Source organism: Macrotis lagotis, chromosome 1 (assembly GCF_037893015.1).
Source record: "Macrotis lagotis isolate mMagLag1 chromosome 1, bilby.v1.9.chrom.fasta, whole genome shotgun sequence".
NCBI classification, from domain to species: Eukaryota; Metazoa; Chordata; class Mammalia; order Peramelemorphia; family Peramelidae; genus Macrotis; species Macrotis lagotis.
In genome coordinates this window covers 714,940,837-714,965,904 of record NC_133658.1, presented here as the reverse complement: position 1 = coordinate 714,965,904, position 25,068 = coordinate 714,940,837, and the positions used below count along the sequence as shown (strand labels likewise).

At 33.7% G+C, this 25,068-nt stretch overlaps 1 protein-coding gene across 1 annotated transcript in view; it reads left to right on the top strand.

Moving 5' to 3' along the window:
* GALNT13 (polypeptide N-acetylgalactosaminyltransferase 13) overlaps window positions 1-25,068 on the top strand; it is an 870,176-nt gene that overhangs the window by 98,635 nt on the left and 746,473 nt on the right. The window contains exon 2 of the mRNA XM_074215960.1: window positions 6,938-7,183. Within this exon, the coding sequence (XP_074072061.1) occupies window positions 7,042-7,183 (142 nt within the window). The 5' untranslated portion in view covers window positions 6,938-7,041. The remainder of the gene's footprint in view (window positions 1-6,937; window positions 7,184-25,068) is intronic.

Sequence of the window (25,068 nt, the reverse complement as noted above, 5' to 3'; positions counted from 1 at the left end):
AAAAAGTGAAAAAGGGATTGTTTTCAGGTCTAAAAAGAAAGTTAGTTTTCTCTCAGTACTGTAATCTTTCACACATATAGCTGATGGATTTATTAGACTAAAGAAAGTAATGAAATAATTGTGAAATAATTGTTTGGAAGTTTTCACTTTTAATTTCTCTTAAAATGTTCTAAATAAAATTATCAATGACTTTGATCTTTAGACATTTACTGCCAAATCTTTTTTTGAAATTTTCTAAAATTTATTATTTTCCTCATTTTAATCCCTCCTGCTTTATATTTTAAAATTTGATTTGTTTGACCTGTGTAATCTCCTTTGATCCTTATGATTTTAGGTTATGATAGAAAAAAACTGAACATTAATCGTACTGACTTTCATTCAATTGAAATATGCCTATTTCTGTCCTAATGAGGATAAGAAATCAGATCTACTTCCAAAGTTTTTCTAATTAAAGATACTTCTCTTGAATATAGGGATTATATTTTCATAAGTAGAACTATTGTAGTTCTGCAAAGGACTTTGACTAGGACAATAAATTGTGGAGGTACAAACTCAGTTCTAAAATTTAGAAAATATTTGTCCGTGAGATTTACTTCTTGGTCTAAATCTAGAATTCAAATTCATATCAAGTACAATATTATTCAGAATTAAAATTCTCTAGTGTTTTGAAGCTATGACATGCTCAAAAGGACTACTCAGAAAACAAATGAAGAATAATAGAAAACAGTATACCTTTTTTATGTTTGAAAATTTAAAAAAAAAATTCTATGATTTAAGATATAATCAACTTCCTTTTCCCTCTATATTGACTTTGAGATTTTGATGAATCTGGTCATAGATGTGAATAGTTCTTTTTCAGATTCAGAAAAAAAAAAATACTTCACCAGGTCATGCAAATATTATTCATGAATTTTCATAAATTTTGCATAGAGAATGTGTTCAATTGTTTAGAAGTATTCTTTTTGTTCATCTAATGTTCCAAGGATACTTTCATGCTACTTGATATTTTTCATCGGCTGTCTCTCATTGTCACTATAAGACTAATTTCTTTTCTGCTTCTTTTTGTCCTTGATGAGATCTTTCAGGCAATCTTTGTTTTTTTGTTTGTTTGCTTTTTTTTAGGTTTTTGCAAGGCAAATGGGGTTAAGTGGCTTGCCCAAGGCCACACAGCTAGGTAGTTATTAAGTGTCTGAGACTGGATTTGAACCCAGGTACTCCTGACTCCAGGGCTGGTCCTCTACCCACTGCACAACCTAGCCGCCCCTCAGGCAATCTTTGTTTTGAGTGCTGAGGATTTAAAGACAAAAATAAAAAAAAAGAAGGTCCATGCCATCAAGAGGCTGTTGCAGCCCAGGGAAGAAGGAAGGGAGAGGGAATAATAAACACATAGATAAGTAAACAATTTAATTTGGAGAGTGATTCAGCTAAAGCTAAATGCTAAAAGATCCATTGAAGTAAATGGCACTACATCTAATTCTTGAACAACTAGTTCTAGGTACTCCAAAAGGAAGATATAAGGTAAGAGAAGTATAGTTGTCCCTTTCATGTGCTTTCAGTTAGGGATATGATGCCCCCTTGATTTGAAAAATTGGCTTAAAAATTTTATGTCTCTCTCTTCATACAATAAAGGAAGTCTGAACTTTTTCTTTTTTCTTTCATGAGGTATTTAATAGTATCTTATAATAAAGTTTGGATAAAATATTTGGTCATATTATAATTTTTTAAAACTTTATATGTGTATGAAATTAAAAGATAAAATATATTAGTAATATACTATATAAATATTTTATGCATTTCTGAGTTTCAAAACTTTTTTGAGTTGTTTGCTGGCCTTTGCATGTTATCTGCAGCTACTTCAAAAAATCTCCCCAAATTCCCATTTAATTTCTTATGCTAACCTGTGATATATTGAAACCATGATGGAGAAAGTTGACATGTAAAAGGGATAACTGTATCCAGGTATGAGGGAAAGCATGTTCAGGAAAACAGAGGCAGAAAGTTGACTACCAAATGGGGGAAAATACTTAGTAGGCCAGTTTAGTTAACAAAATAAAGTCTGAGTAGTAATAAAATGAAATATGTCTGGAAAGATAGATTGTATCATATCTTGGAAATATCACATCTTTAAATGTTAAAGAGGAAATTGATGTGATATTCTAGTAGCAAAAGTGAACCAAAAAGCTTCTTGAGCATGAGAATTACACATACTGAAACCTATACTTTAGAAATATTAGCTTAGCAATAATGTGGATGATAGTGAACTAATTATAATATCCGGGTGGTATAATAGATAGAGCACGAAGACTAAAATCAGGAATATCTGAATTCAAATTCAACCTCAAACATTTTACTATGTGGTTGAGGGTTAACTTCCTCTCTGCTTCAGTTTTCTCAAATAAAAAATGAAAATAAGAATTTCACCTTCCAAGGTTTTTATGAGTACTAAAAGATTTAAAATTTGTACAGAACTTGGTATAATGCTTGGCACGTATTAGACATTTAATAAATACTCATTTTCTTCTTTCCTATTATGTCCAGGATCAGATATAATACTTTTTTTTTGCTTGACAGCAAGAACCCTTTATAAGATTCCTTCCTTACTTCCTTTTTAATTCTTACAATCACCAGTGTACTTTGTCATTGAACAGTGGCCTTCATGTAAATGGCCTTCTAGAACAAGACATTCCATTTCCTTTTCTGCATACCTGGAACTCTTTGCTCCTTTTGCTCTAAACCTCCTGGCTTTCTTGGTTTCCTTCAAGTCTCACCAAACATCTATGTTCTGTACATGCCTTTCCTTAATTCTGCATTTCTTCTGATGATTACTTCTCACTTATTGTCTATAACTAGTTTATATATTTTGAGTTCACTATTGTTTCCCCCTTTAAACTATGGGTTCATTGAAGGTAAAACTAATTTTCTTGTATTCCCAGGACTTAGCATAGTCCTTGGGACCTAATAGGCTCTTAAACATGTTTATTGACTGAAGTCATAATATTATAAAGCTAATAATTGAATTCTAATTATGAGTCTTTTTTGTATAAATAGAGGTAAAGCCTACAACAATTGGCAACTGACTTTGGGAGATGATATTGTGTACTCTATTTATATTTATCATTTTATATGCTATCATTATTCACAGATATGTAGCAGTACAAGGAGAGTATTTATATTAAAAGATACTTTTAGAAATTGTATTTTTAATTTATGTAGTAAAACAGCACTTTCATCATGTAGTACAATAAAAAGATGATTGTGCATATGAAATTGCAAATCTACAATGCACAACTTGCCCTTTCAAATATACAACAAACTTATCAAGAACAATTTTTTCTTCTTTTTATTCCCTTTTTCCTACCCTAGAGATGTCTACCATTAGATATACACACATATGCACATATATATACACTTTTAAATATAGATAGATATGCATATATACAATATTATTCTACACATATTTCTATTTATCACTTCTTTCTCTGGATACAGATAACATCTTTCTTCATTGTCCTTTCTAGTTTATTTGGGTGTTTATAATAGACAAAATAGTAATATTGTTGATGCTATATACAGTGTTCTCTTATTATGCCCGAAGGGTATAGATATTTTAGTAAGTCTTTGGGCATAATTTCAGATTGCTCTCAAAAATGGTTGGATCATTTCAATTCCACAAAACAAATATTGTTTTCCCAAGATTTATTTATTTATCCTCTTCAACACTTGTCAGTTTTCTATTATTTTAGTCTATCTGATAAGTATAAAATGATATCTCAAGGTTGTTTAATATTTATTTATATATCTATCTATTTATTTTATTATTTATTTTGGCAAGGCAAACAGGGTTAAGTGGCTTGCCCAAGGCCATACAGCTAGGTAAATTATTAAGTGTCTGAGGCTGGATTTGAACTCAGGTACTCCTGACTCCAGGGCCGGTGCTCTACCCACTGCACCACCTAGCTACCCTAATCTTTAGTTCTTTAATCAATAATGATTTAGAGCATTTTATATGACTATAGATTGTTTTAATTTCTTCTGTGGAAGCTTATCCATTTATGGCTGTTTTGGTGTAAAAGAAGATCTGGGTTCTTATTCAGTGAAACATAGAAACCAACGCTGACCTATGGAGATATTTTGAGACAAATTTGTAATTATTTGAGATTATATGTTGAGAGACATTAGGACTAAATGAATCAATCTAGGCATCATCTGAATACAAATAAAAAATTATTCAGATGAATTGTGTGGTTTAATGATAGGCATTTAATTTAAAGTAGCATTGGATTAAAAAAACTAAACAAAAATCCTGAAATCAAAATATAGTTTAAAAATGTATTTCATTGGGTGTTTCCCAATTATTCAGTTTTTCTAGGTAGTTAATTAATGCTTATAGTTCCAATCATTACTTGGTTATAATCCCAAATATCCTCCCAGAATATTACATTCTACTTACTAAACTCCTCTAAGGTGATAACTCATTTGATTTTGTATGATCATTACTATTGCTCACTGATATTTTATTTCTTTATGATTACTTGCAATATTTTCTCCTTGACCAATGAATTCTGGAATTTGACTATATTATTTCTGGGAGTAGTCCTTTTGGGATCTCTTTCAGGAGATGTTTGGTGACTTCTCTCAATTTTTTTTTATCTTTTTATTCTAATATATCAGGACAATTTTCCATGCTAATTTCTTGTAATGTGATGCTTAGATTTTTTGATGATAGCTTTTGAGTAATTCAATATTACTTCAATTAATTCTACTTGAACTATTTTCCAGTTCAGTTTTTTTCCCAGTGAGATATTTCATAATTCCTTTTTATTTTTTTCCTTCTCTTAAGTTTTGTTGTTTTTTGATGTATTGTGAAGTTTTCTACCTACCTAATTTTAATTTTTAATTATTTTCTTTAGTGAACTTCTGTGTCTATTCCCATTTGATGATTTCTACTTTTTAAAGAAGTTATATTATTCTGTTAAATGTTGTACTTATCTTTCTATTTGATCAAATCTGTTTGTAAGCCATTTTTTAGTATTTAACATGCTATTCATTTGCTTTTCATAATTTACTTTCTTTGTTTTTATTTATTTACCCAGTTTTCTTCCCACCTCTTGGATTTTGAAACTTCTCCAAGAGTCCTTATAGGTCTTATTTCCAATTAGCAATTTACTTTGAGACTTTGCTATTTTTATTAATTTTTTTTCTCCATTTGTATCTTGATTTTCCTCATCATTCTAGTAGCTTTCTAATTTCTAGTTATTATATTATATTTTTGTTATTATATTTGCTCATTTTTCCACCTTATTTCTCAACTTGGAACATTATTTTAATAATGGACTCTGTTCCCAGAATGGGACTTTCGGTTTTTTCCTACAATTGTGAAGCTACCCCTGAGATTCTGGATGTTTTTGGTGCTTCCAAGGTTGTGTGATTTGGGGAAAGCCATGATCACTATTCTTTTGGTCTACCCTCTGAGTCTTCCTCAGGAGGGTTGATTTATCCCTAGGGATTGCAATCTGTGCTGCTCCTTAGAGTCCTTTCTCCCTTGGAACTAGAAATGGTACTATTCATCTAGTTCAGCGATCCCATGGGCTTAGAAGTGATACTGTCTCTCAGGGTTTCCATTCCCTTTTGACTAAAACTATTCTTCTGTGCCTCAAAACAGAACCTGCACTTAGGTCTAGTGCTAGAACTGCAGTTCTCTGTAAATATTTTTTTTTTTCTGACTAGTTATGAACTCTGGTTTTTGTCTTTGGCTTGAGGGATCCTGAAGCTGTTGATGCTGTTTCTTCCTTAGTCCTATCACTGACCTTTTGCTGCCCCTGACACTCCAAAATTTGATTTAAAGTTTTATTTTAAAGTTGTTTAGAGGGGAATGTTGGGAGACTTCAGTTGAGTACTCTATTCTACCATCTTGATTCCTTCCATAGAAGTCTCCAAATCGTAATTTAAATTGAAGCTATACCATACATTTGACATTATAGCATTATTCATGAATGACTGTCAGCTTCTTTGTAAGTTAGATCAGAATTAAAATTTGTATAATATATGTTATGTATTTTTAACTAATTTTTTTGAGAAAACTCTCTGAAATGTGAACAGTACTAGGTAAGACTGTGAGGCTTTTACTGTAAGATGGGAAGTCACTTGCCTGTCATTCAATGATTGAGCATATATAGCAATAAATATATGCTATGATACAGGAAATTCAAACAATGTTTTAATTCTAAGTCAAAGATTTGTAAAATATTCCTGGTATCTCTATATTTAACTCTGACATAACTTTCAACTAATGAGCCACATATCTAGATTGAAAAGTTGTGAAACAGTTGTAAAGAATCTTTATAAAGTGCTATGATGGAGTTTTAATTTTCTGAGTAATTTACTGTACAACCAGAGAATGTTTATTCATGGTATTTACTTAAATACTTAAAGTAATTCTAAATATCTTCACATTTAAATACAGTATTACTTCCAAGTGATACACATACTACCCACATGTGTATTCTGCCCCTAAATATTCCAAGAATATAGTGTACATTATCTCAGCAAATAGAAGTCTGTGTCAGAAAGGAGTAGAATGTAATTTGGATTACTTTGTTTTATTATGTTGTTCCTCCATCACAAAACCAGAAAATTTTAAAATCTCATTGTGATTTACAACACATTGTAGATTTGTTAATTAAACTTAAAATATCAAGAAATAAAAGAAGACAATTCAAGTGAATTGGCTGGATTCATAGTTGTACAAAACTAAATTAAGAATCAAGTGTTAGAAATTCAGACTTCTAGGCTACTTATAAATCTCATTTAGTTGGATTCTTGATTTCTCATTTTTTCTATTTAAGCATTTGGAGACTTTGTATATGTGACATTTTGCCACTTCAAAAAAAAAACACAAAAGAATCTAAAGTAAATCAATTTTCTTTTTTTATTTCAGTGGGATGCCCCTGATTTTGTCCTGGATCTTTACCTCTGTGGCTTGGATTCAACACAGTAGGAGCTGCCAATATTTTGTGTATTAACTAGAAATCAAGGAGAGTCATGAGGAGATTCGTTTACTGTAAGGTGGCTTTAGCCACTTCCCTGATGTGGGTTCTTGTCGATGTCTTTTTACTCCAGTACTTTAGTGAATGTAACAAATGTGATGACAAGAAAGAAAGGTACCTGCTGCCTGCATTAAGGGGTAAGTTTTCTAAATAAAAAAATTATTATTAGTGTTTTTTTTAATAAAAATCAGTGACTTTTGATAAAATATCCAGCTTTCTAAAACAGTGCCAACTTAGAAAGAAAAAGCATTAGAAGAAAAGATCAATAATTCAAGTTTATCCTTTCTATACCTTATTGTCACAAATTAGAAAAAAGTTCCTTTATTATCCTCACCTTTTTAGGTTTCTTTTTCCTCATATGTAATAAGAAGGTATAAGCTGAGATAATGCCTAGAATATCTTGGAAATTATTTTTTCAATGTACAGTTAAGGATGAAGTTCTGGATTTTTATTTATGTAATCAATTGGAAGACACAATTTATAATAATTTCAAGAATATAAGGTAATAGTTTTAGTAGAATAATAAAATGTCTTCTCCAAAGAACCTGCTTTAATGACTAATAATATTCTATGAGTATTATATTAGTTATATACAGAGATAGATATAACTAAATAAAAAATACCTGAGATTTTTTTTACCAAAAAATTATTTTAGCAGTTTCTTTGATGTAGGTATTCTTTCAATGTTTGATACTTCAATGATTGTAACAGTGTTTGTGAAATTTACTCAGTAAATACATTTTTCAGAAGTAGTTAATGATGCTTGGCAATCTACTTGAGTAATTTAAACACTCTATCTGAAACCATTTGTACATTTTAAATTTGAATTGAAAACCTTCCATTTCATAAAGAACATAGGGTTTACTTTTAAAATTTTGTCCCAAAATTATACAGCTAGGTGGCACAATGGATAGAGCATTGGCCTTGGAGTCTGGAGGACAGGAATATGAATTCATCCTCAGACACTTGATACTTACTACCTTTGTGAGCTTGGGGAGGCCACAACCCTGATTGCATCTCACTTCCAGGACCATCTCCAGTTGCCGTGATTCATATCTGGCCACTGGACCAAGATGGCTCTGAAGAAGAAAGTGAGGCTATTGACTTAACACAACAATCCCTTACTCAAACCCAATTCATGTGCATGTCCTGGTATCTCTTCCCTGATGTCATGGTCTTCTTTCAGAATGAAAAAAAAAAAAAAAAAACATCATTTGTCCAAAATGGAATTTTAAAGATCAAATACATAGCATCATTTTTCAAAAATCCTACAAATTATTTATTCTTTTGAAAAATTTCTTTTCATAAAGTGTCTAAAGTTGTCTTTACTAATAAAAATATACTTCAAGAAAAGAACTGGGTTTATATACTTAGATGTGTGGAGATCACCAATATTGTGGGGGATACTGATTTCTTTAGAAGCTTTGCTGATTCATTAATCCATATGTACATATATATTCACATATACAAAACATGTGTAAATTTGTATACGCACAACACACTGCATATGTGTGAATGTGTGCACAAGTATATATGTATGTGTATGCATGTATCTATGCATGTGTGTGCATATATGTATCACAAAATCCCAGAATTATATTCTTGGTCCAAACCCAATTATTCATCTAGTCTAATGCATACCTTTAAAGCTTCTACTTAATGATTTTTCAATGTATTTTCTGCCCAATTCTCTAAATGTTGTTTGCTTTTAAAAAAAATTTATTCAGTGCATGTATTCTATGTAGTCAAAAAAGCAAGTCTAATTCCTCTCCTATATGATATCGCTTCAAATACTATACATGTTAACTATTTTGGGCCTTTAAGTCTAGAATACCCATCACTGCTTCCTTCAGTTCATAACAGTTTGGACTCATGAACTCCTATTTGAGACATTCATCAACATATTAAAATCTTTCAAAAGCTGTACTGCCTAGAACCAAATATAATATTCAAAACATGGTCTGACTAGGATAGTCTTTAAAGGTTATCATAATTTACTCTTAGAAACCTTGTCTCTTATTAAGGAAATCCAAAACTGCAGTAGATTTTTGGAGCTTCACTCATCCAATAGTGTTCTCTTTTAATTTTTTGTCATTTTCATATTTGAAAAGCATGCCATTTTTGAAATCCACTATAAGATAAGTAAATTAACAAGATCAAACCAAAATCTATAGTACTCAACCCAAAACTTCCTGCTATATTGACATGATATAAAACATTTTAACATAACGTAATATGTTTAAAATCTCTATCAGTTTTGAATTCATTTAAATGAACTATCATCTAGCCAAAATCTAATGTTATCTTATACAAGAATGTTTTGCTGTATTTTATCAGTGTTTTACAGAAATCTAGGTCGATTTCTAACCTAGTTCTGATCTATCAATTTAGTGATCCTATCAAAAACAAAAAATAAGTTTAATCTGTTCTTAATGGTGCTATGTTGGCTCTTAGCAATTGCCAGTTGCTTTTTGCGGATTAATTTTTAGTCATCTGTTCTAAAATTTTTCAAGAAATTAAAGATAGACATGCCAGTCTTTGGTTTGCAATGTTTTCCTCTTCTTGAAAATCAGAATATTTTCTCTTCTCTAGTCTGGTAATATGTTGCGCATTCTCTAAGATCTTTCACCTATCATAAAAGAAGCTTATTGGTCTTATTCATTGAGGACCTGAGTGTATATTTTCATACTAAATGACATCCATGTAAATGCAGTCCTAGAAGAGAACGTTAAAAAATATATCAGTAAGTAGAACTCAGGAAGAATTCATAAGAAAGGTCAAAAAGACTGAGGAAAAGAAAAGCTTCAGTCTTATATTGAATAATTTTATTGGGGGGAAAAGCTATAAGGCATGGTCTTTGTGAGTACCAAATAACCTAATAATTAAATTGTTATAATATAATAAAATATATAATAAAGAATACATAATCAAATCAAATATATGATCTTTGAATTATGGCATGACGATCATTCCCAAATCAATTTGCGTCAGAGAAACATCTTGTTAAACATCTAAATTTATAATGAACAAGAAGAAATAAAAATGAAGAGAAATACATATATATATATGTATATATATATATATGTATATATATATATATATATATACATAATTTCCTAACTGAAAGTTTTAACAATTTGATTACATTAAAATGGGTAAATTACATTTTAATTAGTTCACCTTAGGGGCAGCTAGGTGGGCACAGTGGATAGAATACTGGCCCTGGAGTCAAGAGTACCTAGTTTCAAATCCAGCCTCAGGCACTTAATAATTACCTAGCTGTTTGGACTAGGGCAAGCCACTTAACCCCAATTGCCTTGCAAAAAAAAAAAAAATTTAAAATTAAAAAATTAAGTTCACCTTAGTATACTTACTTTTTGAATATTCACTTTCTACATTGGACTGCAATGCTATACATGCTCACTTTCTCTTGAGGGTAGAACCAATGTAAAGAAGAAAACTCAATAATTATAATTTTTGATAGCTTATAGAATTGAGAATTTACTTAAAAGTAAGAAATGATAGAACCAAGACTCATTTAGATAGTATATATGCATTTTTATGCCTTTTTACTAAGATTATTCAGAGAGGGGAACTTTTTGAATCTATCAGTTTTTGATAAATGAATATGTGAAATGATTTGCTGATCTATGTGTAATGTCTTAGAATAAATCAACCCTCCCTGCATATTGGTAGGAATAAGTTGAGTCATTCATTTGGCTGAAAGTAGAAATACTTTGTGATGGAGCTCATCTGTTTTGAATGATCACTTTGTCATTTATTGATCTGAATCATTTAGCTCAGGCACCAAAAATACCAGAACTTGACTCAACAGAAATATGATAGAATTTTCTAGAAGGGCAAGAAAACCAATATGATTGAATTTAATATATAATATTTCATCTCAAATCTTTACCTATAACTAAAACTTTGCAATAGATTAAAATCCATTGTTTAATTATTCAAGTTCAATGTCTTTTCACCTTGCATTTGAATTTAATACACTTATTTTACATTAAAAGACAACAGAGGGGCAGCTAGGTGGCTCAGTGGATAGAACACCAGTGGCTCCAGAGTCAGGAGGATCTGAGTTCAAATTCGGCCTTAGACACTTCACAATTACTTTGCTGTGTGACCACTTAATCCCAAACCCTTGCAAAAGTTAAAAAAAAGACAACAGATTTGTTTGTTTGAATATATACAAAGTATACCTTTAGAATTATATTTTAATTTTCTATATTTGTAAAACTCCTCCTAGTTTAATATTGCTTTGTATATTTTGGTTGATATTGTATGTGCCCAGATAACATAGCTTTTAGGATAGAACATAGAAATGAGAATCGAGAGGCCAGTTGTATGCCAATAATTGGGACAGTGCCTGGCACATAGTAGGTACTTAATGTTTATTAATTAATTGCCTACTCTCTTATCATTTGGACATAACCTTTCTTGACCTCAGTTTCTTCAGTGGTAAAATGATGGAAATGTTTAAGAATGGTGAGACCTTTTCATTCTTAAAAAATAAGATCTCACTGTGGGATGGGGAGGGCGTGCAGCTAGGTGGCACAGTGAATTGAGCACCAGTCTTGGAGTCAGGAGGATTTGAGTTCAAATGCAGTCTCAGACACTTAATAATTACCTAGCTGTGTGACCTTGGGCAAGTCATTTAATCCCACTGCCCTGCAAAAAAAAAAAAAAAAAACCTCAGAAGTTGATGCTACAGTAGGATAAGATCTGTGAGTGGAGAGAGGGAAGATGGGACAAGTACTAAAATTACATACTATGTACCATGCATTGTGGTAAGTTCTTTTAGAAATATTTTCTGATTTGATCCACACCACAACCCCATGAAACATGTGTAGCTACATCTCTAGACTGAATAAGAAGGAAACTCAGGCTTCTATCACTTGTTCTTCTCGGCTGTCAGAGATAACTTCTTTCTGAGAATGTTCTTGTGCTTTTTTAAGGCCCCTAGGGATATGGTTGATCCTTCAAGCAATCATTGGATAGATATCAGAGTATAATTCTTTCAATTTACTTCATACTTGCTAAAGAAATTTGAAGGGGCAGATACTTTACGGAAGTGTGAATGAGTCACCAACACCATTCAGTATTTTGCATCTTTAATAAGGTATGAATATAATTTCTTATAGTCTGAAAAGATTAAAAACCTCAGCTCCTCCTTATTTCTGTCACCTGTCTTTTACATTCTGTGATTTTTACTACATGACCTAGAGGATATTCTGTGTGTATTAGTATCAGGGAGTTCACTGATCAACTTACTGCCCCAAATACTCTCATTACATGCAAAATAAGAGTGTTGTATTAGATTTTCACTAAATTTTCTTCCAGTTTAAAACCCTGCCATTACTGTTATAGTCTGGACCTGTTTAAGTTGATCTAGTGGTTCAGGTGCTAGACTGAAAGTAATGAGACTACAGACCATATCACATTTAACAAAAGAAACTTTACTTAGCCATAGGGAAAAGAGGATTATCAGTAAGGATATGGCATTGATTTTAGTTGGGCATAGCTTTCCTGCTTCTGACTTGGTCATGATGGCACCATGGCAGATGTGCTGGCCTTTGTACTTAGAGTAATATATATATAAAAGTGATTCAAGCTTAGTGACCTAGACCAATAAAGTTTTGAAGATAGTTGTAATACATTTTAAGGTAAAATTGTTTAAATTTTATCATATTTATACAGATTTACTTGTTCTCATTTTGAGTGCTATGGTTCATATTTTTGCCTCTACTTTTATCCCTTTGAATCTTTATTAATCCATCTTTGAGGATCAGTAAAAGAAGTAGAAAACCTTCGTAAAGGATATAGAAATGAACACTGCCATGAAACTATTAAGGTCTAGAGTTAAATAGAACGTTGGGCTGGATGATGAAAAATCCAAACTGTAAAGTTTTATCTCATAGTCCCTAGCAGTGCCTTACATATTAGGGAAATGTTCATTAAATGATTATTTTTAATATTGCATCTGATGTTTTATTATTAGGGAAAGAGTGGCTATATTTAGTTTTAAATAACTCAGACAAAGGATAAATCAAAAATGTTTTGAAGATTTAGGGGGTTAAATGTCCAACCAGAATTTTCTAAAAATTTATTGGATCTTTAATCATGCCTTTACTAATGTAGGTTATACAGACCAGATGCATGATAATATATGAATGATATTGTAATTACTCTGAACTGCTTATAGTCAATTTTAGAATGCAAAGATGATAATTTTATTTTTTCTCAAATAAGATACGATGCATTAAATAAAGTGTACTGTAGTTTCATAGATTTCCTTCATGATAGATCCTGAAGGTGAAAAATGTGATTGGCCATTCCACATTCCTTTGAAATGATTTCGCAGAAGTTAATTTTAAGTCTACATTAATTTCTTTTAACCTTGGAAATTTGCATTGGACATCCTTATATTTTCAGGTTTCTAACTCTCACTGAAAGCCAAGTTTTTCTCTCATTAACTAAAATATTCTAATATTTGCATGTAACTAATACATTTATTATTCTCAGTAAACACATATGATTTTGAAAACTCTTTAAGAAAAGGAAGCAGAAAATGAGAGGTAGATAATAAATGTAATTTCCTTTTCATTCCTCTACCTGATATCTGCTAGGCAAGAAAGAACCATTTTTTAAAATTCTGATAAATATATGATTCTGCCTGCCTCAAGTCTATTCCTGCTACAATTCATTCTCCACTTAGCCATCAAAATGATTTTCCTAAACATAAGTCTGATTATTATGCCACCACCACCACCATCCCCACTCATAAATTCCAGGGCACCCTATAACTTCCACGATCAAGTATAAAATTCTCTGTTTGTCATTCAAAAGTCCTTTATACCTAGGCCCCTCCTATCTTTTCCTTTCTTCTTACAGCTTTCTTCCCAAACAAATTCCTCAGTCCAATGACACTGATCTCATGTTTGTTCTGAAAGTAAGACAATCCATGTCTTGGCTCTGGGAATTTTTCTATTTGTTCCCCATGCCTCTTCAATTCTGATTACAATCGATTTATCTAATTTCTTTTAAGTCCCAACTCAAGTCCCATTTTCTATACTAAGTTTTTTCAATCCCCTCTTAATTCTACTGCTTTCCCTCCATTAATTATTTGCTATTTATTCTGAATATATCTTCCTTTGTATATATTTGATGGCATCTGGACTACTCCATTAAATTGTGAACTCCTTGAAGACAAGGACTATCTTTTTCCTCTTCCTTCAGTGTATAGAACAGTGTTTGACCCATCGTAGACATCTAAAATGTTTATTGAATTATTGATTGACTCAAAAGTGATGCAAAAGGTCTGATTTTTTTTATTTCATTCCTCTAAATAAAAAAAAAAAACAAGTTTTACACAAACTTCTGAAATTTCTGAAAGTGATATTTCCTTTTTAGGTACTTTAAAATATCTAAGATAAAATGACTTCATTTGATTTTGTTTGAAGTAAAATTTAAAAATATGTATTTTTAAATTTTTTATTTCAAAATTTTAGAAAATCGAAAAAAAGATGTTTTCTAGGTTATGTCATATGTATTTCAAAGGAGAAAATGAAATCTAATATTGTTATACTATACTTTTAAAATATAAATTTAAGTAATATCTTAAATTATATACTCAATTTATTAATTAAGAATAATTTGAATGAAATTTTACTCCCTGTAGTTTTATTGAAGGAACTTAATTCTTCTTTGAAAAAAAGGAAAGAAAGAAGAGAACAAAGACAGGAAAGGCGAGAGGGAGGAAGATAACAGTCACTTAAAATCTTATATAAGTCTTATGTCATAGATGTTTTTAGAATGAAAGGCTTCAGTTATTTTATATAATTGTCACATTTTTCTTGACTAGAGCATCTACCTGACAACCTAGGAACATCTTCCCACATGATAGTACAAGTATTTATATTCCCTCCTATAGGAGTAGGAAAGGAACAGAGCATTCATTCACTAAGTGGATGTAGGATCACTGGTCTGAAACTGTGGAGGACTAGAGTTATAATTAGTGACTTTTTGTGTAGAACCCTGTACTTGGATTAAGAAAAACATAGACTCAAATACTTTATCTGACCCTGACTATGTGACTGTGGGCAACTCCTTTCACCCCCCCCACCTTAGCTTCAGTCTCTTTGTCTGTAAAATGGGAACAATACTAGCACCACATTTATCAAGTTATTGTAAGATGAAATGAGATTATTCTGAAAAAATCTCAAATTGCTATATAAGTGCTTGCTATTATTATATATTGCCATCACCTCTCTAATTGCAAAGTGGCTACAAATGAAAAAAACAAACAAGCAAACATCTAGTAACAAATGACCTTGATAGAATAAAAATGTTCATGGTAAAAGTAACTATAAAGTAACCATCAACATATTCATGATAGAAGTAATCTTTGAGATACAACTACTTTGTTTTGCATATGGGAAAATTTAGACTCAAATAAATGAGGTGTTTTTCCCTCTCACCTTGTTAGTATTAGAGTTGAGAATATATCTCAGTTCTCCTTAAACTTGCTGCAGACCTATTTTTACTACTATGCTGAACTTCTTTGCACTCAGTTTCCTAATGCTCTACAATCTTAGTGTCATTTTTAATGATTTTATAAAAAAGAATCCCCCCCCATCTAATGGAGTCTCAGACTACTCTTCAGACCATTCAGATTATTCCCTCTTTATCCCAGTCTCCTCCACTCCCTTTGCACACCTTTCTCTGGGTATCTATTTATTTTACTATAGAGACTGCAGTGTTTTAATCATTACATCATTTGCTAAGCATTTAATATGTGACTGACACTTTGAACACTAGGGAAATAAAACAATGTTTCTTGCCTCCAGGATCTTCTATTCTAAAAGGGGAGGCAACATGCAGAGAATTATGTACATATATAGGATATACAGGTCATCTCAGAGGAAAGGCAGTAGCAACTCCCAAAAGGGTTGAAGTGAAATGGGAAGGGGCAGCAGAGGCTACCAGTTCCAGTAAGATCTCTTTCTTAACTAGGATTTGAGCTGAGTATTGACAGAAGTTTAATAATCTAGGAGGCAGTTATTAAAAGGAAAAAATATTATAAAAGGGAACATCCAGTGAAAATTCAGGGAGTCAAAATGTTGTAGGAGGATTCACTAGCATTGGGCAGTTAGGTGGCACAGTGGATAGAGCACTGGTCTTGGAGTGGAGGACAGGAATTTGAATCTAGCTTAAGATACTTGACTCTTAAGAACTGTGTGACTGGGCATTTTTAGAAGGTTGACCTGGAGTGAGGAGAGATGTTGAGGTATAGACAACATCCAAAAGATCATTGCAATAGCCTTGGTAAGAATGATAAAGACCTGAATCTGAATGATAACTATGTGAATAGAAAGATATATATATATATATATATATATATATGTATATTAGGAGAGTTGTGAAGAGGTCATGATTTGGAAGGAAAGATGAGTTCTTCTGTTTAAGATATCTTCAGAATATTCAGTTCATAATGTCCACCAGACAATTGATGATGTTATATGGGAGTTCAACAAGTTAGGACTGGAAAAATAAATTTCAAAAAACTTTGTAAATGGATGGTAATTTTACTTTGAGATCACCAAGACATATATAGAGAAAGAAAAAAAAAAGGGTTACAGGGGAAAGTCATGGGTCAAGATTTAGTCAATGTGACTTGGAGGAAGATTCAGCAAAGCAGATTTAGGAGATATTATAAATATATGAAAACCCAGGGAGGAGTGAATATAGAGGACAGCAGTGAAAAAAACCACAGAAAGACTCAAATTATGAGGACCAAAAAAAAAGGCCAGCAGATTTTGCAATTAAGAGATCATCAATTTTTGCAGATAACTTTTAGTTGAATGATAAGTTTAGAGAAAACAGGTTGTTGTTTGTCCATGCTCTTGAACTAGACCATGATATCAGGAAGGAGATGCCATGATTTACAAAGGAATTGGATTTAAGTGATGGGGTCGGGGAGGTGGCATGTGTGTTCAAAGTCATCAGCCTCAGTTTTTCCTCCAGAGCCATCTGGGTCCAGGGGCCAGATATGGATCAGCATTACTGGAAATCATACTGCTTGTAGTGGGAGACCTTGAACATTTTAAGCTAAGGCCTTTCCCAGGTCACAGTTTCAGGGAGGCAACAACGCATTCAGTGATTCAGTCTAGATAACAGAGAGATAAAACAAATAGACCTAAAATGACCATTTTTTACTTAGTCAAAAAAAATCAAACTGGGAGAGCAAGATCCTCAGGATTTTTTAATGATTTAGGCAGGTAGAAAGAAAGGCAGCTGGGCAGACCTAAGATAGCAGCATGACGGCAGGAATTCCCAGAAACTGGTCCCCCCCCCAAAAAACTCCAAAAGACATCAAATGATGACTAGCCAAAATGTAGAGGGACAGAACCCACAGAAAGACTTAGTTATACAATTTCCCAGTCCAAGACAACTTAGAAGTTCCACAAGAAAGGTCTGTTTCACTGGGACCAGGGGTTGGAAAAAGTCACTGCACAGCAGGGTTGGGTGCCTAGATCCCTGGGGTACACCTGGGTCTGTGATAGAGGGTGCAGTTTCCAGACCTCCTGGCCCTGAGATCACCAGAAGCAGCTTGAAGCACAGGTGAGAGAACTCTGCCACACCAGAATGAGTGACGGGTGAGCAACAGCCTCAGAACAGCCTTGTGTTGAGAATCAGCAGTGGGAATAGGAGAAGCCAGCCTGTAACTCTGGAGTGTAACACATAGATGGTAAGGGGATCAGGGGAGACTGCAGAGGTCTCTCTGCTTCTCTAGGGGCAGGACTCAGCTGTTTGCCCACATTTAGATCCAGGTTACAGTTTCGGCCCCCATACCACTATAGCCAAGCAGTGATCATCCTTACAACTCCAGGGCAGAGGGGAGGGCCCATAATCATCCACATACCAAAGCATAGACAAGATAGAAGTCAGGGACCCTCATAAGACCTTGGAGGTCCCTGTGGGTTGTCCCAACCCCCTCCCCAAAGCCTTGGAAGTGTGGTAAATCAGTCATAGGCTGAGGAAATGAGCAAACAAAAAGAAGAAAAAAGAATCTGACCATGGAAAATTACTTTGGTCCCATAGAAGATTCAGAAGATGATAAAATGGAAGTTTCTGTATCCAAAACTTCCAAGAGTAATAGAAAATTGACTCATGCTATGATGGATGAGCTCAAATAAGACTTTGTAAACCATTTAAGGGAGGTAGAGGAAAAATTGGGAGGAGAAATGAAAGTAATGCAGATAAATCATGAAAACCAAATCAACAGTTTGGTGAAAGAAATACAAAAAAGTACTGAAGAAAATTCAGTTTAGGCTAAAAGGAAAAAGCAACACAAAAAACAAATGAGGAGAAGAATGCCTTAAAAGTCAGAATTGGCCAGTTGGAAAATGAGATTAAAAAACTCTCTGAAGAAAATTACTCCTTCAAAATGCAGAATTGGAACTAAAGGAAGTCAATGACTTTCAAAAAATTAGGCATAAATAAAACAGCTCTTAAAAAATCCCAAATTAGAAGAAAAATGTGAAATAACTTATAAAAAAACAACTGACCTCAAAAACAGATCCAGAAGAGATAATTTAAAATTTACAGGGCTACTTGAATGTCATGACCAGAAAAAGATCCTAGACTTCATTTTACAAGAAATAATACAGTAAAATTGCCCTGAGATCCTAGAAGCATAGGGTAAAATAGAAATTGGGGGAATTCCCCAATCACCTCCTGAAAGAAACCCCAAAAGAAAAACTCCAGGAATATTGTGGCTAAATTGCAAAAGTCCCAAGTCAAAGAGAAAAATACTAAAAACTGCCAGAAACAAACAATTCAATTACCATGGCTCTTTAGTCAGAATTACATAGGATCTTGCAGAATCTACAGTCAGAATTACATAGGATCTAGCAGAATCTACAATAAGGGCTCATAGGGATTGGAATATGAGATTCTGGAAGGCAAAACATCTTGGTTTACAACTGAGAACCAACTATCCAGCAAAGATGAACATCCTCTTTAAGGGGAAAAGATGGACTTAAAATGAAATGGGACTTTCAAACTTTCCTATTGAAAAAAACTAGAGCTGAACACAAAGTTTAATCTCCAATTATCAGGTGAACCATAGACAGGGCAGATGAGAAGGACAAAGTATGAGGAACTTAATGATGTTGAACTGTTTGCATTCCTGCATGGGAAGAAGATGCTAAAAACTCATATGAACTTTCTCATTTATAATAGCAGTTAAAAGGAGCATATATAGAAAAGGCACAGGAGGGAGCTGAATGTAATGCTATAATATAGTAAAAAGATGGAGTCAATTGGTGGTAAAAGAAAGTACTGGGAGGACAAGAAAGAAGAAGAATAAAGGGCTAAGATATTTCACATAAGAGTCAAGAAAAGGCTTTTTCGATGGAGTGGAATGGGGGAGAGGGAATGAGTGAGCCTTCATTCTGATCAGAAATGGCTCAGAGAGGAAATAACATACACAATATGGTATAGAAATCAATCCTACCCCAGAGAAAAATGACAAAGGGATGGGATAAGGGAGAATGGGGGAAAGAAGGGTGGACTGGTGATAGAAGAGAGGGAAGATCATGGGAGAGGTACTCACATAAAACACACTTTTGAACAGGGACAGGGTGAATGGAGGGAGAGAGAATAGAACAAATGAGAGTGGGAAGGAATAGAGTGGAGTAAAATATAGCTATTAGTAGCAACTGTGGAAAAATATGGAAGCAATTTCTTTGGTGGACTTATGACAAAGAAGGCAACTCATCTCAGAGACAGAGATGTTGGAATCTAAATACATACTGAAGTACACATTGTTTTCTATCTCACTATTCATGAGGTTTCTCATCTTTGTGTGAGGGAGTGGGGTTATGTTTACTCTCACAACAAGATTATTGTAATAACATAAAATAAATAAACCAAAAAAATGAAATTAAAATAAAAAAGATTAACTTAGCTAGATATATTTACTTATCAAATATGTAATAATGAATTTCCAACCACAAGCATAGATGAATATAAATTAATTGGATGACAGTGCTGTCACTGAAGACAGATTTCAGTGGAAAACCCATGTCAGGTGGGCAAATGAAGGAAATGAGTGAAGTCATAAATAATAGGAAGCAAAGAATAGCTTCTTTTGGGGGGGAATGTGTTTTGGATTTTTTTTGGCAAGGCAAGGTGATTAAGTGATTTGTCCAATGTCATAGAGCTTGGTAATTATTAAGTGTCTGAGGCTGGATTTGAGCTCAGGTCCTCCTAATTCCAGGGTGGGTGCTCTATCCATTGCCCCACCTAGCTGCCCCCAAATAATAGCTTCTTGAACAGACCTATCTATTCTTGGCCAATCAAGCAAAACCAGAGTGATATGATGTCTGTAAACACAAAAGATTTATCAGATAGTGAGAGGAGAGGGAATGGGAATAGGTATTATTGTCAGCCTTCTGAAGGATAATTAGAAAGTAATAGTCAAATGAAATTATTTAACATATTAATAACAATTATGAAAATAGGGACTTAACCTGTGTTGACAATAGCTTTATCTAATTTTCCAAATGAGAAAACTGAGGCTGAAAAAACTTGCTTATGGTCATTCAGGTACAAAATGAAGAAGTAGATTATTGATTTCTGAAACCTCTATAAATTTTCAAAGTCAGCTTTTAGAGAGGAGCAATCAGTTTAATTCATTTCAATTTCTTAACTATCTACAACTGCTGAGTGTTGGGAAATAAGATGAAAAAAATGAAATTTTCAATCTTTAAGAAGTTTTTCATTCCTATTATAGGTAAATGTGTATAGATAAATGCATATCAAATGCAAAGCAATCATAAAATTATTTTTATGAGGATAGAGGACCACCTGCTATGACATGCATGAAATTGTAAAAGAGTTAGCACCTGAGATTTTCAGAGAGGAAAGAAATGAGGGGGGTAGGGGAAGAACCAAGATGGTGGCAGGAGAAGAGCCTCTCCTAGGTGCTCTCTCCAAAATATTTCAAAAATCTTAAAATTATAACTCTCACTAAATTTTCAAAACAGAACCAACAGAAAGATCCAGTGAGGCAATTCTCCAACCCAAGGTAACCTGGAAAATAGTGGAAAAACTCTGTTCCATGGGGTCAGAGGGGTAGCCCCACCAGAGTGAAGGAACTTCAGCCTCCTGAGAATAGGTCCAGGGAACTTGGAAGCCCCCACAGCAGAAGCAGTTTCCTGACCTGCACCCCATGGAGCATCAAGCACAACTTGGAAGATTAGCAGGGAGATCTCTGCCAGAGAGAGTGCAAAGCCCAGTCCCTCAGCATGACCCCAGCACTCAGCACAGCCTCTGCAGCCCAGTTCAAGGAAATGGAAGCAGGCACATGGAGCTGGCCAGCAGAAGACTCCAAAGAGCTGTGTCCTGAATGCTCAGCCCACTGAAGGTAAGGGAGTAGAGGGAGACTTCTGATGTCTGTCCTCTATCCCTAGAACCGGACTCTGGGACTCTGGTTACATTCAGATCCTGATCACAGTCTAGACCCTTCAATAATACAGGGCCACCCCACCTCAGCTCCATGGCAGAGGGGTGCATTTGTGGTCATTCATAGACCAGGAGAACAGTCAGAGCCTCTCACATTGAGGTCCTTGTTGGGATGTCCCAATAAAACTCAAAGCTCAGGAAGCACCCCAAAACCAGCCACAGGCTGGGGAAATGAATAAACAGAAAAAAAGGAAGTGGTCTACTGACAAATACATTTTCTATGATCACATGGAAGATCAAAATACTCAGTCTGAAGTTGAGGAAGTCCAAGCTTCTTCATCTAAAGCCTCCAAGAAATATAGAAATTGGGCTCAGGCTATGATAGAGCTCAAAAAGGATTTTGAAAATCAAGTAAGGGGGAGATAGAAGAAAAATTGGGAAAAGAAATGAGAGAGATGCAGGAAAAAAATTAAAATGAAGTCAGCAGCTTATTCAAGGACATCTAAAAAATTGCTGAAGAAAATAACATGTTAAATCCCAGCGTAGGTCAAATGGATAAAACAGTTCAAAAAGTTATTGAGGATAAGAATGTTTTATAAAACAGAATTGGCCAGATGGCAAAAAAGATAAGAAAGCTCTCTGAGGAAAACAAATCCTTCAGTTCTAGAATGGAGCTAAAGGAAGTGATGACTTTACGAGAAGTCAAGACACAATACTTCAACACCAAAAGAATGAAAAATTATTATAAGAAAATGTGAAACATTTCATTAAAAAAACAACTAATCTGTAAAACAGATTCAAGAAAGGTAATTTAAAAATTATTGGGATGCCTGAAAGTCATGATCAAGAAAAGAACCTTGACCTCATTTTTAAAGAATTCCTACAGGAAAATTGCCCTGATATCCTAGAAGCAGAGGACAAAATAGAAATTGAGAGAATTCACCAATCTCCCCCAGAAAGAGATATTAAAAAAAACAACCCCCAGGAATATTATTGGCAAGTTCCAGAACTCCCAAGTCAAAGAGAAAATATTGCAAGCAGTCAGAAGGACACAATTAAAATATTGTAGATCTGCCATCAGGATCACACAGGACTTAGCAGTGACTATATTAAGAGCTCTTAGGGCTTGGAATATAATACTCTGGAAGGCAAAAGATCTTGGAATGCAATCTAGTATCAACTACCCAGCAAAATTGAACATCCTCTTCTGGGGAAAAGATGGACTTTCAATGAAATAGGGTAATTTCAAATGTTCTTGTTGAAATAACCAGAGCTGAACAGCAAGTTTGACTTTCAAATACAGGACTTAGGTGAAGCATAGAGAGTGGAGGAGAAGGGTAAAATAGAGGGACTTATTGATGATGAACTGCATGTATTCCTGCATGGATGGATAATACTGATAATACTCATATGAACCTTTTCATTTAATAGAGCAGGTAGAAGGAGCTTTTATAGATGAAGCACAGGCAAGAACTGAATTTGAATATATAATATATTGTAAAAATGGAGCCAATGACTAAAAGGAAAATGTACTGGGAATAAGAGAAAGGAGAGGTGAAATAGGCTAAGATATTTCTCATAAAAGATATATATTTTTGAATTGATATGGAAGGGCAGAAAGCAAGGAGGAATGGGGGAACCATCATTCTAATCATAAATGGCTCAGAGAGCACACCTACTCAATAGAGTATTGATATCTAAAGAAAAAAGAGAGAAGGGGGGCAAGGGGAAGGGGGGGATGTGGGTGATAGAGAAGAGGGTAGAGATCATAGGAGAAAATAGTTAGATATAACAAACATATTTTCTTTTTTTTTTTTACTTTTTGCAAGGTGCTGGCATTGGGTAGCCTGTCCAGGACCATGGGACTGGGTCATTGCTGGGTCTTTGCGGTGGTATATGGGTTTGGGGCCTCTTGGCACCAGGGTCTATGCTCTGTCTGCTGTGCCACTCAGGTACCCTACAGCATATTTTAGAAGAGGGACAGAGTGAAAGGAGAGAGAAATATAATAGATGGTAGTAGGGAGGAGTGGATTGAGGGATTTACATTCAGCAACAGCAATTGTGGAAAAAATATGGAAGTAACTTCTGTGATGGACTAATGATAAAGAATGTGATCCACCTGAGACAGAATTGATGGTATCAGAACACAGAGTGAAACTCATTTTTTTTTCTCTTTCTTTTACTTTATTTCTCATGAGGTTTTATATTTTTGTGGGATGGGGTATTGTGTTACTCTTAAAAAAGAATATTTTAGTAATGTGTAAATTAAAAAAAGTAAAGAAGTGTATAGGTTCTCTGACAAGGTTTGACAACTTTATGCATATTAGAAGGTAAAGAAATGAAGATTTAAAGTTATACCTGGGCAAACAAAAGCTCATGTTGCCCTAGCAGAAATTAAAATATTTCCTCAATTAAACCAATATGTGTTATTGTTAAGTATGTTGAGAAGATTTCAAAGAAAATATAGAATAAAACAGAATATGACAATTAAGGCCATTTCTCCAAGATCCTGTTGGAAAAGACCTGAGTCCTTGAGATCACTGTGACTGTGGTTGAGGTGAAGGTGACAAGTCACCTTGAAAAGGTTTAAGAGACAGATCACTACTGTCATAAGTCAGTGTACATGTGCAGGATGTGGTTTCGATTTGCTCTGAAGACAAGTGTGGCTAAAATAACCAAAATGACCAAGTGTTGATAAGACACTTTTTTTTCATCTAGGCATTTTTTGTCATTTAGGCATAGTTTAAATTTAGTATATTATTACTTACATGTCATAGTGGCCTGTTGATGTATCACCTTTGCTGATAACTTTTTACCCAGGAGGGGAGCTTACTCACTTTGGGTACCTGGTCTTTGATGGAATTTTAGACTTCTTTCTGGCACACAATTAACTATGATTAGATGAATATAAATTATTAGACTGGCAGTGCTGTCACTGCGGAGAGATTTCAGTGGAAAACCCATGTCAGGTGGGCAGATGAAAGAACTGAGTAAAGTCATAAATAATAGGCAAAGTAAAAGAGTTCATGGAAGGTAGCTTGGAATAAGATATAAAAGTTATATAGATGGTTTACTTTATTCATCAACAGAAGAATGTAGGGGTGGAGGAAGAAGATGAGCAAAGTCATGCAAAGAACAGTTTTCAAAGAACAGGCTTTCAAGATAATGAAAATATTCTGCCTTAATGAGGAAAGCTACAGGCAGTGAGTGGAAAAGTTTGCAAAAAACGGAAGCATGGTTAAAGGCACTAAAAGAAGCCTTAATAATAAAGGTACAATTTTAGAAACTGGGAGAAGGAGAAAAGTAGAATTGAAGTAGAAAGGCAATTTTAAAATAAACTAAGGCATTGTTTGGGAAGATAATGACAAAGATTTTTATTTTACATAATATGTGTATTAAAATATTGGAGTAATGTAGAATACTATAGATTTTAATTATGTTTCTGAGAATTCACACATAAGCTAGGCTTGGAGTATTTTACATTTAGATTTTATTTTATACAATTTATAGTGTAGAAGAGGAAATGTTAGACAAAGAAATA